The sequence below is a fragment of the Tenrec ecaudatus genome, chromosome 5 (assembly GCF_050624435.1).
Source record: "Tenrec ecaudatus isolate mTenEca1 chromosome 5, mTenEca1.hap1, whole genome shotgun sequence".
Taxonomy (NCBI): domain Eukaryota; kingdom Metazoa; phylum Chordata; class Mammalia; order Afrosoricida; family Tenrecidae; genus Tenrec; species Tenrec ecaudatus.
In genome coordinates this window covers 90220692-90242532 of record NC_134534.1, presented here as the reverse complement: position 1 = coordinate 90242532, position 21841 = coordinate 90220692, and the positions used below count along the sequence as shown (strand labels likewise).

At 40.1% G+C, this 21841-nt stretch overlaps 1 protein-coding gene across 4 annotated transcripts in view; it reads left to right on the top strand.

Annotated features, from left to right (window-relative positions):
• The window catches only part of PTPDC1 (protein tyrosine phosphatase domain containing 1), an 81717-nt gene extending 65350 nt beyond the window's left edge, over window positions 1-16367 (top strand). For 2 of the 4 annotated variants that reach the window (XM_075549735.1, XM_075549734.1), the window contains 3 exons: window positions 497-682; window positions 3100-3210; window positions 11521-16361. In XM_075549735.1, the coding sequence (XP_075405850.1) occupies window positions 497-682; window positions 3100-3210; window positions 11521-11634 (411 nt within the window). In that variant the 3' untranslated portion in view covers window positions 11635-16361. Of the gene's footprint in view, window positions 1-496; window positions 683-3099; window positions 3211-11520 lie in introns of all 4 variants that reach the window. The other 2 variants (XM_075549736.1, XM_075549737.1) reach the window with 2 other exon arrangements.
• Window positions 16368-21841: the final 5474 nt, after the last annotated feature.

Genomic DNA, 21841 nt, shown 5'->3' with positions numbered 1-21841 from the left:
ATTTGAAAAATCTATATACACCACCTTTACTAACTTTCAAGCCACACATTTCGTGCATTTAGAAGTTTTAGTCAAAAGTTTGACCTTCAATCCCAGGTTAATTTATACTTTTAATTATTCTCTTATTTGTGCTTTTAAATCTACTATTCTACATTGTAATAAATCATCCTGTTTTCTTCTCCAGTGGCCTGGAAATAATTACTCTTTTTGATGGTTTCTGAACTACGTAGATTATTTACATTAATGAAGTACCTTCTCTGTGCCAGGAGTGGTAACAGACCTTATAAAGCAGGGGAGGAACTTTATGGAGGGAAAATTGAGGCTTAGAAAATTCATCACCTTAATGGAAATGTATCACTTGGTACTATTCAACTGAGAGGGAATCACAAGTATGTGTCTTCAGATCCTGAGCCTTTCCAATTTCTCAACAGCCTAGAAGTCAACCAAATACTGTCAATCTTTCTTCCTTTCTCTTGCTATTGTTTTTTCTTTTCAGAAAGAACTAAATTCCCGAGACGGAGCTTGGGAAAAACTATGTGGTGAAGAGGATCCTTTCGTCCTATGCGGTTTGATGTGGTCTTGGGTGGAACAATTGAAAGAACCTATAATATCCAAAGAGGATGTGGACATGTTGGCTGACAGGCACGCAGATGCTGCTGAAACCCTGTTTTTATTAGAGAAGGTAAAGCAGCTGTTAATGAATTTAACGAGATTTAACTAGTTAGTAAATTCAACTGTGGACTTCACTACAAATTTCACACACACGAGATATATATATATCTTATAAAGTGGAAATTCATGGAGGACCCTCTATCTAGAGTTAATTTAGTAGTTTTCCCAAGAAAAGGAAATAGTCATAAACGTACCACCGAGAGCCATTTCCATAGTTTAACTTTAATACAGCATATTTTAACATAGTAAAAATCACTTTAAGCTACCACTTTATGATTTATTTTTTGCTTAAAATATAAGTGCGGTTTTTGTGGGTGGTTTTTTTTTTCATGTATTCCCACTGCCATCAGGTTGACTCCAACTCCTAGCGACCCAACTGGACCTAGCAGAACTGCGCCCTGGGGTTTGTGAGCTTGGAAACTTTATGGGAACAGACTGTCTCATCTTTCTTCTATGGAGCAGCTAGTGGGTCAGCACCACATCTCTTCCAGTTAGTAGCTCTATGCTTAATCCACTGCACCACTAGGGTTCCTTTCCATCTATAGTACAAGCTATTCCTAAACATCAACTTCAGTGAGTATGTAATGCTCTAATGTAGGGATTAACCATTTTCCACTTTTGAATATTTGTTTCTACTTATTTGCTATGAGCATATATTTGTAATGTGAAAAGCTCGGTAGGTTGGGATATGCAATTTTTAAAAGGGTATATTTATGTCTGGGAGGAGAGATGGAGGATGAGGGCTTTCTGCTCCTATAAAGACTTATAGCCTGAAAGCCTAAGATCAGTTATACCCTATCCTAGAGGATTACTGCACTTGGTGGCAATGTTTTTTTGGTGTGTATATATGTATACATACACACATATAGTTTATATGTGTATAAAATATCTCTAGAAGGAAAAAATTTTAAAACTAGCAATGGTTTAAATTTTTTAAAATTTTATATAGAGCTAATAAAATGTCTGTTAAAATGTGGCTTTGATTTTGTTTGAGAAAAACTGTATAAAGTCAACAGCCTTCATTTACCTACTGTGCTTTGTCTCACTGTCAGCATCACTTCATTGTTTCCAAAGTTAACTAAAAATCTGGACTTCCCCCAAAACACTCAAACAGTGGTGATGCAGTGGACATCTTTGAACAAAAGACTTTTCTTGTATCTTAAGTTGTTTTCTTACCATATGTTTTCAGCAATTAGATTACAAAGATAAATGGCAGGGTGACAAGAGAGGAAATTAACCTGTGCTCTATGGCGATGGGCACAACCCTTGTTGGGAAACAGTTTAAAGTATCTCATTGTTCTCTTTGCTATCCCTGAGAGGTAGGAGGGTGTTGTCCTAATTTTCCAAAAGGAAAGGCGAGCAACTTGCCCAGGCACACACCATGCGCCACAGCTGCATTCAGACCCAACGGCGCTGGCACAAAGCTCACGCACTTACTTTCCCAGCATCTCTCCCCACGGCCCGTGCATCGGGCACGTATTTTATAGATATCATCATAATGATAATTTCTACATACACTTAGGTTTTCTCCATTTCAGCTTATGCCTCAGATTTCTGAGGGTGAAATTGCTGGTAAATGGTGTGATTCTACCACCACCACCCCCCAAACTTTTGACATGTATTGCTCATGGTGATAGAATTTCTTTGTTTCTCTAAGTGAACCTTTGTTTCCTTAAGGAGAACCACCAGCACATTGAGTGTCAAGTCTGCAAACCTGTTCTTAAGGTTTTTTCCCCGCTTATAACGGAGGCTGTTCTCTTAGGAGCCTGCATGCTCCTGAAGGGCTCCGGTTGTTGCCTCTCTGCTGCTCCATCTCCCTCAATAGCATCTAGCTGGAGCAGCGGTTCTCAACCTGTGAGTTGCGGCCCTTTCACAGGGGTCCCCCAATTCATAACAGTAGCAAAATTACAGTTATGAATTAGCAACAAAAATAATTTTATGGTTGGGGGCATCACCATAACATGAGGAACTGTATGAAAGGCTTGCAACATTAGGAGGGTTGAGAACCACTGAGCTAGAGCAAGGCTGGGCACACAAGTACTGACTATTCAGTGTTCCACAGGCTTGCCTATGTGTCACTATAATAAATCATTCTCTAATAATCTGATTATATCCAGAGGCAACAGAATGTTTTTTTTAATCTGGTCAGTTTACTGCAAAAAAAAGCATTTGATTGTGAAATTGCAGTGGTTTTTCAGATTCATTTGTTGTTCTTTTTAATTACTAACCAACTCAGATATGGATTATCTCTTGGCATGCTTTCCAAATTATTTTAGCATGTAACAATACACTTTTAGGAGTTTTGGGTAGATATTTCAGATTATGCATTCTTACCACAAATCAGTTTCTGGTTTTGCAATAGCTTTGAGTTTATTTCTTGAGGCAGTTTTCAAACACTTTGTTTGCTTTTGATTTGTGTACAAACAGGGACAGCACCAGACGATTCTTTGCATTTTACATTGCGTAGTGAATCTGCAGACGGTTCCTGTGGACGTGGAGGAAGCTTTCCTAACCCATGCCATTAAAGCTTTCACTGAAGTGAGTAACATTCTCCCTTTTCCTTTCCAGTTACAGAGCCATCGTTCTCCGGCATAAGTCTGTTATTACGGTGCACAATGTATACGCACTCCCCCGCTAGCTGGGATGTTGGAAGTTAGAGCCTTCCCAGCACCCCCAGAATGGAAAGCTTGCTGCATAAAATGGTTTAAGTACGGGGTGTTTCTATTCTGTCCTTGAAAGGAGCTATTAGCTGAAATCGACTACAACACGTTTTCTTTTCTTTTTTTTTTCTTTTTTTACATTTTATTAGGGACTCATACAACTCTTGTCACAATCTATACATATACATACATCAATTGTATAAAGCACATCCATACATTCCCCGCCCCAATCATTCTCAAAGCATTTGCTCTCCACTTAAGCCCTTTGCATCAGGTCCTCTTTTTTTTTTCCCCTCCCTCCCCGCTCCCCCCTCCCTCACGTGCCCTTTGTAATTTATACATCGTTATTTTGTCATATCTTGCTCTATCCGGAGTCTCCCTTCCCCCCCTTCTCTGCCGTCCCTCTACCAGGGAGGAGGTCCCATGTGGATCCCTGTAATCAGTTCCCCTTTTCCAACCCACTCACCCTACACTCTCCCAGCATCGCCCCTCACTCCCTTGGTCCTGAAGGTATCATCCACCCTGGATTCCCTGTGCCTCCAGCCCTCATATGTACCAGTGTACAACCTCTGCCCTATCCAGCCCTGCAAGGTAGAATTCGGATCATGGTAGTTGGGGGGAGGAGGCATCCAGGATCTTGGGGAAAGCTGTGCTCTTCGTCGGTACTACCTTGCACCCTGACTGACCCATCTCCTCTCCTAAACCCCTCTATGAGGGGATCTCCAGTGGCCAACCCTTGGGCCTTGGGTCTCCACTCTGCACTTCCCCCTTCATTCAATGTGGTATATATATATATATATATATATATATATATACTCTCACACACACACACACATATTCTTTTTTCTTTTTTTGCATGATGCCTTATACCTGGTCCCTTTGGCACCTCGTGATCGCACAGGCTGGTGTGCTTCTTCCATGTGGACTTTTTTTGCTTCTGAGCTAGATGGCCGCTTGTTTATGTTCAAGCCTTTAAGACCCCAGACACTATCTCTTTTGATAGCCGGGCACCATCCGCTTTCTTTGCCACATTTGCTTATGCACCCATTTGTCTTCAGCGATCCTGTCATGGAGGTGTGCAGTCAATGATATGATGATTTTTTGTTCTTTGATGCCTGATAACTGATCCCTTTGGGATCACTCGCTCACACAGGCTGGTGTGTTCTTCCATGTGGGCTTTGTTGCTTCTGAGCTAGATGGCCGCTTGTTTATCTTCAAGCCTTTAAGACACCAGTCACTATCTCTTTTGATAGCCGGGCACCATCAGCTTTCTTCACCACATTTACTTGTTCACCCACTTTGGCTTTAGCAGTTGTGTCGGGAGAGTGAGCATCATAGAGTACCAATTTAATAAACGAAAGTATTCATACATTGAGGGAGTGCTTGAGTAGAGGCCCAAGGTCCTTCCGCCACCTTAATATTAAACCTATAAATGTAGACAATTAGATCTATTTCCCCATCCTCATATATATGTTTGCATGTACATGTCTTTGTCTAGACCTCCATAAATGCCCCTTGACTCCCAGCTCCTTCCTCCCTCTCCCTTGACTTTCCTCCTGCCCCACCACCATGCTCCGTCCCCACCTGGGCTACTACTATACCTCTTCTCTACGCAACCTTACCCTTGATTGTTCCCCATCAGGCCTGTCACTCCCCCCTCACTACCATTTTGGGTCCCATGTTGTTCCCTTGTCCCTGTGTTTATTAACACCACTTCCTTACCCTCCTCCCCCTCCCCCACCCGGAACTGTCTGTCCCCCCGGAACTGTCGGTCCCGTTGTTTTTCCTCCAGATAGTTCATCCAGCCTGTCCTATTCAGACAGACCTGTGGAGACACTAACATGCACGAAAACAAGACAGAGGAAAACAAAGCAACAGTATACAACCAGACAACAGAACAACAAAAACAAACCACTGACAAAGAACAGAACAAAACAGTTCACAAGAGAAAAGCTTGTAGTTAGTTCAGGGATCATTTGCTGGCGCTTAGGAGCGTTTTCCAGTCCAGTCTGTTGGGGCACCACGCCCTGGCCCCAAAGTCCACTTTCAGCATTCCCTGGGGACCTTGCCACTCCATTCCCTTGCTGTTCTGCTGCACTCCCCCAGTGCTTTGCCTCGGTGTGGTGGGATCAGGTCAGGTGCAATTCCCACACTGTGTCTCCGGTGCTGTCCCCTGTATCGCCCTTAGTCACTGAGGGGCATCATGTCTCATAGTAGGGCCAGCCATGTACAACACATTTTCATGATAGCAATGTGTGTGCCACTTCTTGAAAACACGAGGCTAAGTCAAAGGATAATACTACTAGGGGTCCAGTTCATACATGCACTTTATAACAAATAAAATGGTTTTGAAAGTTTCTCGGTAAGCAGCAGATGACTACAGACAAGTTCTTTCAGTAATATATTTGTCTAGTTTCATTAGGGTTCCTTCCAAAAAGGGGCAAACTTTCTATGCCATGGGAGAGGGGGTGGATTTTGAGGTCAGAGACAATACCAAATTTTTAACAAAACGCAAGAGAATGTGTTCCCAGATCACTAAAGCATGGCAAGAAATTTACAAGGATGGTTCTCCACATAAAACAGTAGTTTTCAGATGGATCAAGCCTTTTAACAAAGGTTGGGAAGATCTCAGAGATGAGTGAAGATTCTAAAACTGATTGTGGTAAAGACTGTACAACTCTTATTAAGTTGTATGATAAGTGGATGAAGTGCCAATAAAGATGAGTGAAGAAAGGAAAGTCGTCAACATTGAAAAATGAAGAACTGTGACTAAAACCCAGAAACTGGTGTGAGAAGCCCAAACTGGAGGGGAATTACCAGGCGTGTGATAGCTATTGAAGTTGGGTTCTCTAATGGTGCATTCCCAGTTCTGAGCAAACATATTGGTTTTAGCAAACTTTCACCTCCATGCATGACAAAGGCATTGCACAAAGATTAGCTAGCTCAAAGAACTGAGATTGCCATCCATCTTTTAAGCAAGACTCAAGCAAATGAAGACAATTTTAGGAAATAAACTGTAACTGCGATGAGTCTTAGATTTACCAATACAACTCAGAAAGCAAGGTCCAATCAAAATTGGCCTTTGACATCAAAGACCCAGAAAAAAATCAAACCAATGTGAATGGGGGTGGGGTGGTGGTAGGAGTGGAGCCCCAAAGCCGATGTGTAGACAATTGGACATCCCCTTACAGAAGGGTCACAAGGAAGAGACAAGCCATTCGGGGCACAGTCTAGTACCAATGACACATACGGCTTTCCTGTAGTTCTTTAATGCTTCCTCCTCCCCACTATCATGACCTCAATCTACTTTACACATCTGACTAGACTAGAAAATCTACACTGCTACAGATCAGAGCCCGAAACACGGGGAATCCAGGACAGATAAACCCCTCGGGACCAATAATGACAGAGGCGATACAGGAGGATAAGGGGAAGATAGGGGAGAAAAGGGGAATCAATCACAAGGATCGACATATAATCCCCTCCCAGGGGGACAAACAACAGAAAAGTGCGTGAAGGGAGACAGCAAATTATGTAAGATATGAAAATAAAAATTTATAATTTATCGAGGGTTCATGAGGGAGGGAGGTTGTGGGAGACGGGGTAAAATGAGTAGGTGATACCAAAGGTTCAAGTGGAAAGAAAATGTTTTGAAAATTATGATGGCAGCAAATGTACAAATGTGCTCGACAAAATGGATGGGTGTATGGATTGTGATAAGAGCTGTATGAGCCCCCAATAAAATGATTTATTTTAAAGAAAAAGAAAATGATGATGGCAACATATGTATCAATGTGCTTGACACAATGGATGCATGTATGGATTGTGATAAGAACTGTATGAACCTCCAATAAAAGTAATTAACTATATATGTATATATATATATCATATGCAAGTAAAATCTTGCTGAAGATCATCCAGCAACATTGACAGAGCTGCCAGAGGAACAGGCCAAATTAAGAAAAGGACACAGAACAGGCAGATCATTGCTGAAATAAGCTGAATCTTGGTTCAAAACAGAGAATTCCAGAAACATACTTACATGTGTTTTATTGACCATACAAAGGCATTCATCTGTGTGGGTAATAACAAATTATGAATCGCCTTGAGAAGAATGGGATTTCCAGAGCACTTCATTGTGCTCATGTCAAACGTGTACATGAATCAAGAGGCAGCTGTGTGCACAGAAAGAGGTATATTGCATTGTTCAAAATCAGAAAATGTGTGTGTCAAGATTGTATTCCCTCATCATATAAATCTCTTATAATCTAGTTTTTATACCTTTTTTATTGTTCTGATTTAAGTATTAGTTACATGAAATAATAAACTACCTTTTAGTAAAAAAAAATGGCCTTTGAGCTATGCCAGTTAATGTCAAGGTAGAAAGGTTAGCCTGGATGTTTTTAGGGACTATATTCTGGCATCCCAAAGAGGGTCATCTTGACGTATTTTCACAAAGAATGCAGAACCATACAGGGACTTTTTAGGAAGACTTATTTGCTCACTCGCTGACACCAAGTCAATGCCGACCCACAGTGACCTTAGAGGACAAAGTAGAGCTGCGCCTTTGAGTTTCTGGGCTGTAACTCTTTACAGGAACGGAAAGCCTCGTCTTTCTCCCTCGAAACAGATGGTGGTCTCTAACTGCTGGCCGTACGGTTAGCAGCCCAGTGCCTAACCATTACACCACCAGACATAAGACATAAGAAAATTAAGATTGCATTTGTGAGGAAAAGCCACAGAATGTCACCCCAAATGATTGTTTGCCCATCAACATAATGCTCATTTTTTGAAGTCTTCAAAGATGGTTCTACAAGAATTCTTTGTGAAATCTTTCATTAGACTTGCCTCCTTAGACTTCTTGTTGTTCCCAAGGGTCAAATAACTTGTGGAGGGAACACAGTAAGTCAAAGAACACAGAATTCTTTGGGGAATGATTAAAAAGAAGCCTATCACCCTAGATGGAGGAGATGGTAAGAAACAATGGCTTCACATTTGATATTTTTAACAAAGGTTTCTTTTATTTTACAATCCTTTTTACTTGCCCTCACACTGTTTTGCAACAGTGATATTAGGTAAAGCTGAAGTGTAGTTTTTTTAAAGGAGAACATTGGAACAAAGAGCTTTTGCATAGAAGAGAAGGATTTGAGTGTTGGAAAATATTTTTAAATTATTAACGATATTTTTCTTGTTAAGCCAGTTCTACCCTTGGATTTACATAGTCAACGAACTATGGAGAATTTAAAATTTAGCACTTGATTCTTTGTCCTGCTTAGCAAATCTTAAGCTAAGATTTTAAAATATTTCCTTTTCATGAACATCCTGTGGCTTGCAGGTAAAGCCTAGTTTATGCCAAAAGAAAAAGTCCCCCTTGCCCCCTGAGCTAATTTGTTTGGTAACTTTTTTTCCCAACAGTTTTATTGGCACATAGTTTACATATCATACAATCATATCAAGGAGAATTGTCCAATCACCACATCAGTCTTAGAGCAAGCCTTCCCACCCTCACCCCCATGGTTAAATCACCTTTAAAATGCGTTGTCACTATCAGTTCTCATGCTCCCTCCCCACTGTGTGGTGACTCTTATATGTGAAATGAAAATGTCTGTGTTGAAAGGAGCAAGCTTTTATATGAAAATATATGCTGCAAATATTAATTATAATAGCAATTGTCTACAGTCATTTGCAGATGTTAAAGTTTTGCTATTTGTCCACTCTTCCCCTCTACTTCTTTCCTAAGTGATATCTTTATTCCAGGCCCTTCTTGATTCTCTCCTCGATTTTTATTGATCTGTTAAAGAGGAAACAGAGTTTCTGTAAAACAAGAGTTGTATTCAGAGTCAAAGATTTGCAAATCAAGAAGTGGCGAAACAGAACTTGAAATTTTATTCCAAAAAGGGGAGCATAAGCTGTGGCTTTTATACACAAATTAGAAGAAGTTTATAAAGAATTGGAAAAACTATGGGGGTGCATTTGGTTACTATTCACCGTGCTCTCGTGAGACTCACGTAGCAGGAGTTTGGCGACATACTCGATCTTAGCCACAGTTCCCAGCATTCTGAAGCGGGTTCCTTCCGATCTTCACAACATTCTGCACGGGCCGTCTCAGAATACTGCAGGACACAATGTCTTCCTGCATTTTTAAAGCTTTCCAAAATGACCTAGCTAAACCACATCAGAGCCAACAATTTGTTTTTACAGTTTCATAGATAGAGAACTGTTATTGTGTGCAGATTATACTTTAGTGTTTAAGGAAGTAAACAAATTTATTAAAACTTATTAAAAATTAATTTTTATAAATAATATAGACTACATAAATTTGTGAGTTAACTGGGTAAAAAACAACCATTAATATTGTGCCACTGAAAATAGTAGGAATTATTTTCAGGAACTGTTGGATTCACAGGCGGTATTAAGTGAAAGGTTCGATATATGAATTGTTCTAAATCTGTGTACAGGAATGGTAGGAAACACTTTTGTACTGTATTCTGTATTCTCTATTTCAATGTTAGGAAACATTTCTGCACAGTTTTATGAGCAGAAGCATTGGTAGCTCATCAAGACCCTTTTGTATAGTGCCTGACTCCTAGGGCAAGGGACAGATGTGTTTACTAGTTGATATAATAAAGATAATTTTTCCTTTAGGGCAAAGGTTGATCAAGTTTGCTTACAGCCACCTTGTCTTAGTTGCCTAGTGCTACTATGACAGAAATAATGCACATGGGAGGCTTTAACAAACAAACAAATTCTCCCGGTTTAGGGTACAATAAGTCAGAATTCAGGATGCCAGCTAAGGGGATGGCTTTTCCTCTCTGGCAGCTTAGGCTCCTTTGTCCAAAGGATATGCTTCACTCCCAGCTCTTCTTTCTCGTAGCATGGTCTCGGTCTTTCTCTCCCTTTCTTTTTATCTCCCCCTCCCTCTCCCTCCTTTTCTCCTCCCTGATGTGTGCATCCCAGAGATGGTGACAGGATTAAGGGTGTTGTATCCCACCCTTAGTGTAGTGGTTATGAATTGGGCCGCAATATGAAAAGTCAGCAGTTCAACTCCACCAGCTCTTCTACAAGAGGAAGATTGGGGCTTTCTACTCCAGTTAACGGTTACAGTCCTGGAAACTCACAGGGGCAGTTCTACCCTGTCCTATAGGTTCATTTTGAGTTAGAATCGACTCAATGGCAGTGAGTTTGGTGTTTGGGTTTGTTTTGTTTTTTTAATCTTATCCTTAATCCTCTTAAAACAGATTGATTTGTCACATAATGGGATAATTGTATAACCGCCAAATTACAGGGTTACATAACTCCCAACCCACTGAGAATCATCACATAGCCAAGTTGACACATATTTGGGTGTACACCATTCAAACCATGATACTCCTTATAAAAAGTGGATTTCTTCAGGTATGATGTAAATCCACTGCATGTAAAATAACCACCTGTGCCTACTTGCATCTCACCCCTCATGGGGCTGTGAAAGGGCAAAGGGAAAATTATTAATAAAATAACTTGCCTCTGACCAAAGAATATCATGTGTTCAACTAGCACACATGAAACTGCAATAGGCTAGCTTGTAGCTAAAGAGGCCCAGGGAGGAGAAAGATCTCATAAATATGTGTAGACTCAGAAAACCTATATAGGACCTGTGGGTCAGAATTGACTTTGGCTAACAAGTAGGTAAATATCAGATCCTTCACAGTTTTGACAAAGGGAAAAAGCTTCTTGTCAGTATTTACCAGAGAAAGAAATATGCTAGGAGAGAAGCTCTGACCAAGTGAGCCTAATTCTTGTCAATGAATCACATATGGAAACTGGGTTGAGGAGAGGTGTTGAAATTGTTCTACCATCACTCCTTACCCCAGAGTATAGAAAGCTTCAAAAAAACAATCAAAATAGTGGATGCTTCCTTACCAAGGAGAACGGAAGCTAACTTTTGTTGAGTTTTTTGGTATGTGCCAACCATGCATCAGTCTCATGCCTGATTTCATTTTTTACTCACAAAAGTGCTAGGGAGAAGGGATGGGTATAATTATCCCAGATTCATTTTTTGAGTTTTCATTCATAAGTTTGGTATGGACATGGTTGATCATTTTAACATAGTGTTCTCTGTCTCTCTCTCTCATTTCTTTTCTCCCAAAGTAGATACTGGGTAAAATTCTTATTACAAATGCTGAAAATAGATTTTCTTTGTCACCAGGTTAATCTCGATTCTACAAATGGACCAGTAGTTTACAACACTCTGAAGAAAATATTTAAACACACACTAGAAGAACAAAGAAAACTGGCAAAGGATGGCCAGCCCTACACCTGATTTTTAGTGATGGTGACTTTACCTGTGTGATTTGTACTTCAGACCTAAAGATCCAGCTAACACGTCTTTCATATATGAATGGTTTGAAATGTATAGAGCTATACTTTCTCATAGCATTATACTTACAATAGTGTTTATGTTACAAATTATCTTCCCTGTATGGAGCTATTATTTATTTTTAAATACCCTTGAACTACATTTTTGTGTTGAAAACTTGCCATAAAGTTGGTGCCACTTTATTTATGTACTGAATTAACATTGCCGTGTGAACATTTTAAACACATCTTTTCTGGCCATTTTGGAAAAAGTTATAACTCTTCCTCCCAAAACAATTATTTTATTGTAGAACTCTTTCTAGAGTTATTACCAAATAGATCATTTTAATTGTAAAACCTTATTATGTATTTATTCCCCTTTGAAATATTGCCTAACAAGTCACTAAGTGTCTTAAAAATGTTTTATATGTGTTACTAATAAGATTATGTACACAACATTTTAAAGAATTTTTTTAATTTTTGAAAATATTTGTTTTTTTCTTTCTTATTTTTCACTTTGACTGAATTTTATTTGAGTGTGAAATGGTTGGAGTTTCCCCTTTACTTGATGAAGGTAAATCTGTACTCTCTGGCAGGAGTCCAGGTAACCTCTCTAATCTAATCACAAGAAGGCAAGGGCAGTTCTAAAGACATTAACTTTTATTACACTACACTGAGTTGCTACTTAACCAAATCACCATCTTTTCTTGGCAGTTATTACATACCTTTGTTCTCCCACATGACTGAGGATAGCCTAAGGCAAGGAGGCTCAGGGGCTGCCCTGCTCTAAGGTACAGTAGCCACCCAGAAAGCTAAGAAAGTCAAGCAGATGCCACTGCTTATGCTCAGGGTTTACTGACATTAGTAGCCCAACCTGGCCCCACGCTTCCTAAATATGAGATTTCATAGACTAGTTTGGCTGACTTTTTGCTGTAAGAATTAAGGATTTTTTTATATATAATTGACCCATGGAGGTTACAGTCATCCTACTGCCATTAGATAAGAAGGGTTGCAACCTAAGATGCGTTCTTGCAGACCTATCACCAACTGAAGGTCTGACTTTTATTTCAATGAATATTTGGAGTTGCCAGAGGTCAAAACACACACAAAAATATTTTTTAGTCATATTCGTTTTACTCACTTTGATGGCAATTGCTATTTTTTTCTCTCTCAGACACTGCTTGAATTTGATGATGAAATTTTTCTCCATTTCTGAAACCTCATTTTCAAAGTGTTGACCTAAAAATGAAGGAAAGTAAGCTATTAACATTTTATCCAAACGTATATTATGAAGATGTGGTTTTTCACTTTTTTTCACTCAAATTTTTTAAATGCTGGGCCCTAATCTCAATATGTTCTATGTGTGAGTGGATATATATAGATATAGATATATAATTTCTTTATTATTTTTAATTATTTATTTAAATTCATAACAAACTGTGGATAACCTGGAGAGGAATGAGGATTCGAGGATTCCAGAACACTTCACCATGCTTGTGTGGCACTATGCATGGATCAAGAGGCAGTTGTGAGAACAGAATAAGGGACTACTGCATGGTTTAAAATCGGGAAAGGTGTGCAAAGATGAGAGTTGTATGCTCTCATCATCCTAAGTCAATGTGTGTGCTGAGCAAACAGAGAAGCTGGATTATATGAAGAATGTAGTATCAGGATTGGAGGAAGACTATTAACAACCTGCGCTATACAGATGACGCAACCTTGCTTGCTGAAAGTGGGGAGGGCTTTAAACACTGAAGAAGATGTAGCATTGCCTTCAGTGTGGATTACAACTCAATATAAAAGAGACCAAAACCCTCACAACTGGTAACATCATGAGAAATGGAGAAAAGATGGGAGTTGTCAAGGGTTTTGTCTTGCTTCGATCCTCAATGCTCATGGAAGCAGCCATCAAGAGACCAAAAGTGCATTGCATTGTGTAAATTGGCTGCACAAGACCTCTTCAAGGTATTAAAAAGGACATTACTTTGGGGACTAAGGTGCACCCAACCCAAGTCATGGTATCTTCAGTTACCTCAGATGCACGTGAATGTTGGATATTGAATAATAAGGAAAACAGAATATAATCAATGCATTTGCATCGTGGTGCTAGTGAAGAACAGTGAAAGTACCCTGAGCTGCTGAAGAAGTATAGCCAGAGTGCGCCTTAGAGGCAAGGAGGGCGAGACTTCTTTTTACATACTTTCAACATGTCAGGAGAGACCAGTCCCTAGAGAAGGACACATGCTTGGTAAAATACAGGGACAGCAAAAAAAAAAAAGATAATGACCCTGGTCCAGATGGACTGACATAATGGATGCAACAATAGGATCCAACATAGGAACAATTGTGAGGATCGTGCATACCAGGCAGTGTTTCATTCTGTTGTGACTAAGGCTGCTATGGTCCAGAACCAACTGGATGGCGCTTGGCAACAACAGCATATAGATCATACTCATAGCAACCCTTTAGGACAGAATGGAGCTTCCCCTTTGGGTTTTTGAGACGTTTAATTTTTACAGGAACAGACAGAAGAATTCAAACACGTCAACTCTTCTGTGGTTTTCCTTATTCATTGTCTAGCTCTCACGTGCATATAAGATTAAAATACCATGTGGGTTAGGCCAGGCTGACTAGAGAAACAAATCCAGAGACACTCATATATGTGTAAAAAAGAGCTTTACAACAAGAAGTTATTATATATCAGGAAAACATCCAGCCCAGTCCAGCTCAAGTCCATAAGTCCAATACTAGTGCATAAATCCCTCTTCACATTCACACAGCCACTTGCCATGATGCAAAATTCAGGAAGATAACAGGCCTGTGGGTGGAAAATCTTGTGGATCCAGTGGTGGTGGAAACATCTCCAGGGCTCAGGCTGCCATCAGTGTGGCTCCATGTGGCTTGTTTTCAGGAATGTGAAGCAGAGAGAATATGGCCCTCCTCCCAGGAGAAAAAGAGGTTCCCAGAATCCTCCTGGTGGGAGTTACCTTGTGACCTGATTGACAAGCTAGACTCCACCCCTACATTCTATTTATCAAGTTGACATGAAATTATCTAACTACCACAGTATATTTCATGATAACATGTTAATTTGTCTTCTCAAACTGCATTTTGAAATGTTCTGTTCAATTATTTTTATATTTCTTGTATTTGTTTTAGCTACTCTTATATTTGTTTCTTATATTTGTTTTAGCTTCTCTCTTCAAGAACAAGTTTCGGAGTCTATTCTAGCATACAGTTTAGTGTTTGCTTTTTAAAAAATCATTTTATTGGGGGCTCGTACAACTCTTATCACAATCCATACATCCATACATCATGTCAAGCACATTTGTACATTTGTTGCTATCATCATTCTCAAAACATTTGTTTTCTGCTTAGTATCACCTTAGTATCACCTTAGTATCAGCTCCTCGTTTCCCCCCTCCTTCCCCGCTCCCTCCTCCCTCATGAACCCTTAATGATTTATAAATTATTATTATTTTGATTTGCTTTTTTTAATGGCCTTTTGCTTTCTTTATGTATGATGTTCCTGATATCATCAATAGCTCATCTGGTCTTTGCTCATTAGTGTTAAATGCATCAAATTTCTTCTTTGAGATGGTCTCCAAATTCAGGGAGGGTGTGTTCAAGGTCATATTTTGGCACTAATGAACTTGCTTTAACTTTCTTCAGTTTCAACTTGAATTTACATGTGAGAAATAGTTCATCTGTTCCTTGTTTTGGCTGATGATGTTGAGTTTCTCCTTTTTCCATCATCTTTTTCCACAAATGTAATCACTTTGAATTCTGTGTATTATGTTGTTGGAAATGGTATTTGCATTGAGGAATCATTGGGCTTGCAAAATACTTTCATATAACCTCCAGCTTCATATCACCAATGTCATATTTTCCAGCTACTGATACTCTTTGTTTCCAACTTTCACATTCCAATCACTAGTAATTATCAATGTATCTTGATCACGTGTTTGATCAGTTTCAGACTCAAGAAGTTCATAAGACTCTTCTTTTTCTTCATTATTGGCTTTAGTTTTTTGTCTGAATTTGAGTAATATTGTATTATCTGGTCATCCTTGTACAAATAAATGTACACGAGAGATCATTGTACTTCAAGATAGACTTATGGGGTGGGGAGGAATGATGAGTGAAATGCCACTCATCATGGATTTGTCATTCCAGGCACAGTAAACAATGATTGTCCAATTAAAAATGGCCAATACTGCTCTGTATCAGCTTACTAATACCTAAGATATCGATCTCTAGGGACTCAAAAAATAAAAAAACCCACTGCCACCAAGTCTATTCCAACTCCCAATGACCCTATAGGACAGAGTAGAGCTGCTTCCCCTGTGAGTTCCCGAAATGGTTCCCGAAACTGTAAGTCTCTTTTAGAGTAAAAAACCTCATCTTTCTCCTATGGAGTGACTGGTGGTTTTGAACTATTGACCTTGCAATTAGCAACCTAACACATAACTCACTTTGCCTTCATTGCTCCTTCTGTAGGGACTAGTCCCTCCAAATACCGTATATACTTATATATAAGCCGAGTTTTTCAGCACATTTTTTAGTGCAGTTTTTGTGGTAAAATGAGGTGCCTTGGTTGATATTCAGGTTGACTTTGGGTGCTTCGGTTGATATTCAGGTTGGCTTATACTCGAATATATACAGTCACATCTCTAAATTATAATATGTCTCTCCATCCTTGCTTCCAAGTAAGATTCTAGCTGTACTTTGTCCAAGATATAGTTGTTTATTCTGGCCCTCCATGGTACATTCAATAATATTTTCAATAAAATAATTGAAATATCTCACATATTCTTAATGTATTAAATAATCTGGTGATAAAAAGTAAAAGCCTAAATTTGGGGAACAATTTTGAGAATAAAATGCCCAAGAAAATACTTATCTCGGAAAAAAAGAAAATACTTATCTCAGATGTGAAAGTCATATACAATGAAAATTATAAAAGAATGGATTAAAAGGGATTAAAGAAGACTTAAACAGATGATCCATTTTCATGGGTTGGAAGACTTAATATTGTTAACATGTCAACAATACCCAAAATGATTTACAGATTCATTGCAATTCTGCTAAAAATTCCAATAGCTTTGTTTAAATAAATGGAAAAAGTCAACCCTGAACTTGATATGGAATGCGAAGAGGTCCTGAACTGTTAAAGTAATGTTGAAAGAGAAGACAAAGTAGGAAGACCCATACTTCATTACTTTCAAACATCTAGCCACAGTAATTGAAGCAACATTGTACTGATCTAACAATAGACATACAGACCTACAAAATAGAACTGAGAATCTAAGAGTGCTATGTCTATTTGACCAGGTTGGCCATAGGGGTGAGGAGAGAAAGTGTCTCGTCAAAAAATAATGTGGGGAAAATGGAATTTTCACATGCACAAAAATAAATTTGGACTAATGCCTCACACCATACACAAGAATTCAAAATGAATTCAAGACCTAACTGTAAAACTTAAAACCATAAATTCTTGGAAGAAAATGATAGAGTAACACTGTCAAGCCTTGCTTTTAACAGTGGACTATCTAATATAATAACAGAAGTACAAAGACCAAAGACTAAATGAAGCTCATAAAATTAAAAACGTTTGCTCATAAGACTATGGAGAGTAAAAACAAGCTACTGACTAGATCTAATAAGAACATAACCAAAGTACATATAAAACTACAACTGACAACAACAAAAAGACAGCACAGCCCTAAGTTGGGTAGATGGCATAAACATTTCACCAAAGAGAGTATTCAAGTGCCTACCAAATACATGAGAAGATTTTCAGTATCATCTAATTCTATCTACCTGCTTCTCTTTCTCTGCCTTTGTTACGTTTGTCAATTTTGGTAATCCTTTCAAAGAACCAACTCCTTGACTTGGGGGGCCGGCAGGGGAGTGGCATCTACTACAGCATCATGATGCAGTGGTGTGTGAGCTGCTGAGCTGTTAACAGGTAGAGGGCTCTGTCTAGTGATGTCAGGCATGTCCAAAAGGTGCCAGAAAGCATACGATAGCGAGAACTGGAGAAAAGGGAAAGGGGTGGGTAAGTGGGGAAAGGTGAGGTGGTGGTGGAGATAAGTAAAAGTAATGATAATATGCAGCCATCTGAATGGGCCCTCAGATCTATAAAAATTGTGGGAAATTTATTTAAGATGAGTATTCAGAATACACTTAGTGGAAATGTATTTCACAAGGAAAAGGAGGGAAAGGGCAGAGAGATAGTTGAAGGGTCAGGAAAAATATGTAAGTAAATAGTCAAACCAGAAGAGGATTTAGCTTTATGTGTGTTTAGGAAAAAAAAGTAGAATTAAAGAAGAGAGGGAAAAAAGAAAAGGGGAAGAAGACAAAGTAAAAGTCAAGTAGAAAAATATGGGTGAAAATTGGATATGCAGAGTGTGCTAGTTCGGGTAGACTAGAAAAACAAATTCATGGACACTCATGTGTATAAGAAAGATTTATGTGCAAGAGCAATTTAATATTGAGAAAACAGCCCAGCCCAGTCCAGATCAAGTCCATAAATCCAATATTGGCCTATATGTCTGATACCAATCTATAAAATCCTCGTCTGACTCAAAACACATGCAATAATGCCAAATGCAGGAAGATCACAGGCCGGTGGGTGGGAAGTCTTGTGGATCCAGTGGGATTGTAAACATCTCAGCACTGGCAGTGGTCTCCACGTGGCTGCTCTAGCCCCTAGGGTTCTGACTACATCAAAGTAGGTCCATGTGACTTTTTCTCAGAAATGTCTCACAGGGAGTAAGCCTTGTTAGTAGAGAGTCTCCTAGGGAGTGATCAGAGAGACAGAGTATCTCCAGCCTCCAAGGAGGAAATCCAGGAGTTCCCAGCATCCTCAGAAATCCAGGCCCACACAGAGGCCTCATTGGTTATGACCCGATTGACAGGCTAGACTCCACCCTTTCACTCTTAATCCTCTCAAGACCCAAATCGACACCAGATTATGTAACTACCACAGAGAGGAGAGACAAGAGAGACCAAAAATGGGGGTGTAGCTTGGGTGTGGGTGCTGGAGTTCTGTTGCTATGGCAGCATGAACCTGACCTGGTCTGTGCACTCCGAATGGAAAAAGACACTGGTTTGGGTGGGTGTGCCTACATCTCCAGGCCTTCCTGTTTTTGCCTCAGAGGCATGTGTATTTTCAGAGGGGCGGGGCTGCACAGGAAGAGGAAATAGCTAACTATAACAAATAGTAAAAGTATTATAATAAAAAGTGATTCTAGGTCAAGATGGCCGATTGCTCACACCAAGAGTGAGCCCCTCTTTAAGAAGCAGGAGGAAGACATCAAGAAAGAAAACGGTATGAGCATTTGTGGAGATCAACTCAATAGATAAGTAACCTGAGCCCAAAAGGTCCAGTTAGTGGGAGCAGCCGAGGGCTAGAGGAAAGGGGATAGCCTTTTCTCCCAATGGAGCTAGCAGATGATGTCACAGCAGACTTGAGAAGCCTCTTCACTTCTCAACAGGTGTGTACTCCAGACACCTGGCCTCCAGACTGCCCACCCAGGCTTCTGAACCCTCAGCTGGCAAGACCCTCTCAGCTGGCAAATGCTTCTCGGATGGCGAGGCCCTCTCAGCTGGTGAGCACCCTGGCTGTCAAGTTCCCCTCACCTAGCACGCAATTCATATGCCCTGGGCTCACATGACCCCCATAACCACCTTGTGTCCTACCTGAAGTGCCAGCTGACCTTAGCACCCTGGCCCCTTCATGACCCCACTCTCCAGTCAACATTCCTAACGAGACCACCCCAGGCAGGCTGTCCAGAGCAACGCCTTGCCCTCCGAGAAGGCTCATCCCTTCCACCACCACCACCCCCCCAACTAAGCCATCAAGAGAAATGACCTTTCCCCCAGACAGGTGCGACACAGCCCTCTCTTTCCCATCCCTTATCAGAGACTGCCATCACCTGAACAGCCTGAGCCCCACCCCCTCCAACCTGGTCCACTCCAACGCTCTTGCTTCTGGACAGCTGGTCACAGTTAGCCCCACTCTGCCTGCAAACTACAATATCTCAAGTCTCAGCTCCCGCAGCCTCGGTTGAAACCTTTGCCTCTAGCTCAGGCTCTCCCTAAACCTAGCCCTGCCAGTCCAAATGCCCAAATGAGCAGAGCCACTCACGTCAAGGCATTGTTTCCAAATGCTCAAATGATCTCTGCCCTGCGGACAGATTCAGACCCCCTGCCTTTTATCTTTCTCTTGTTAAAGAAAATAAAAGTACTATTTTTACAATTCATAATCAGTACTATCTTTCATGCCTTTTAATAAAAATACTGTTTCTACCACTTCTACAATCCTTAAATCAATGATGCCATCCTAGGTTATTCCGAGCAATACCCCTTCCCCTGGAACCACTCATGCCCCGCTCCCACGGGCCATCACAATAAAGCTACCTCCTCCTGGATCTCTTCCCAGAGATCGTTGCCTCTTGAAAGGCATGAGCCTCACTCCCTCTGCATCCACCAAACCTCTAGTCGCAATAATGAAAGATTCTATAGGCAATGTATTGAATGATCTAGGGAAACATCAAAAGAAAATGGAAACAATATACAGTCACTGTACAAAGAACAACTAGTGGACATCCCACCATTTGAAGAGGTAACATTAACAAGAACCGATAGCACTGAAGGAAAAAATTCACACTGCACTGAAAACATTAGGCAAAAACCAGGCTCCAGGAATTGATGGAATAGCCATTGGAAAGTTTAAACAAACTGATGAAATCCTGGAAGCACTTACTTGTCTATTCCAGGAAATTGGGAAGACAATATTCTGAAACTGATGTGATAATTGTACAATGTTTCTCAATCTGAACTATAGAATTTGTAGTTTATGAATTATATGCCAATGAACCTTAAAACTTTTAAGTTTGATGTTATAGCTGAAACTTTTAAGCATTATTTATATTTCTTTTTGGTCTAATGTTCCTTCTCTTAACTTTGTTCAGCTTTGCATTAGTTTGTGAATTTTCCACTAAGGGTTTTCAAAATATATATATGTACTTAATGTGTATATTTTACTGTGATTTAACCTTAGACATATTAGATTTTGTCAACAACAGATAAGCCTTTGATTTGTGGAACCACTAAGATACTTAACCAAAGATTTTCTGCAGAAATGAACTTATAAAAAGGACTAGCATGCTGAAGTTGTAACCTAACATACTAAATCGAGGTTTCTAGAACTCCGAAAGGTGATAAGGCACATGAGTTACAGCTAAGTTAAAGCATCAAAGATAGAACCTAGTTATTAAGTAGAGTAAACATTTCTTTAAATACTTTACGTAGGAATAATGTGGGCAATTTAAAGGTATCTCTGTATGTAAGTACTCCATAAAAGGCTCGCTTCAATTTAATCTATTCAGGTCTGGGGCAAAGCTATTATCCCCAGAACACTATAAATCCAAAAGCTATTATCCCCAGAACACTATAAATCCAACGGAGAGGGCGCCTGTCTCTTTAAAATCTCAGCAAGAACCCTGGTGACATACCAGCTATGCACTGGGCTGCTGTCAGCAAGGTCAGCAACCAGCAGCCGTACCATGGGGAAAAGATGAGGCTTTCTGCCCTCGTGAGCACGTGCACGTGTGCCTTGTATGGTTTTCTGTAACCAAAATTGACTTGGGAGCTGTAGAAAGAAGCTATTACAAAGGATGTGGAATTATATTTCAGGCCACTTTACCCCCACAAACTTGAGAGCCAAGATACAGTTTTACTTTAAGCATTTTATGAGAATTTTCCAACTCTCCAATGATCCTCATCACTGGCTTGGCATTTTTTATGTAAACCCCAGAAGCCAGGTAAGTGGTCTTTGACCCTGCCAGCTCCCATTGATGATTCCTTACCTCCATGGAATTTCGCAGCAGATCCGAGCTAAGGCTTCTGCTTCCTACGAGGAGATAGTTTAAAGGTTTTCCCAGAGTTAGAGATGTGTAGGCCTGACCAGATAGGGGTTAGGTGGTGGTAGCTACTCAGCAAGGACCAGTTAATCCTAGATGCCCAGGTTTGGAAAGGGGATGCCCTTTCCCAAAAAGGTGGGGTTTGGGGGTTTTGTTTCATTTTTAAAGCATGCCGTAGAGACAAGAGAATGCTCTAGATCCTAGGATGGTCTCTTCTGCTCTTCAGATGGGAAACCAAAG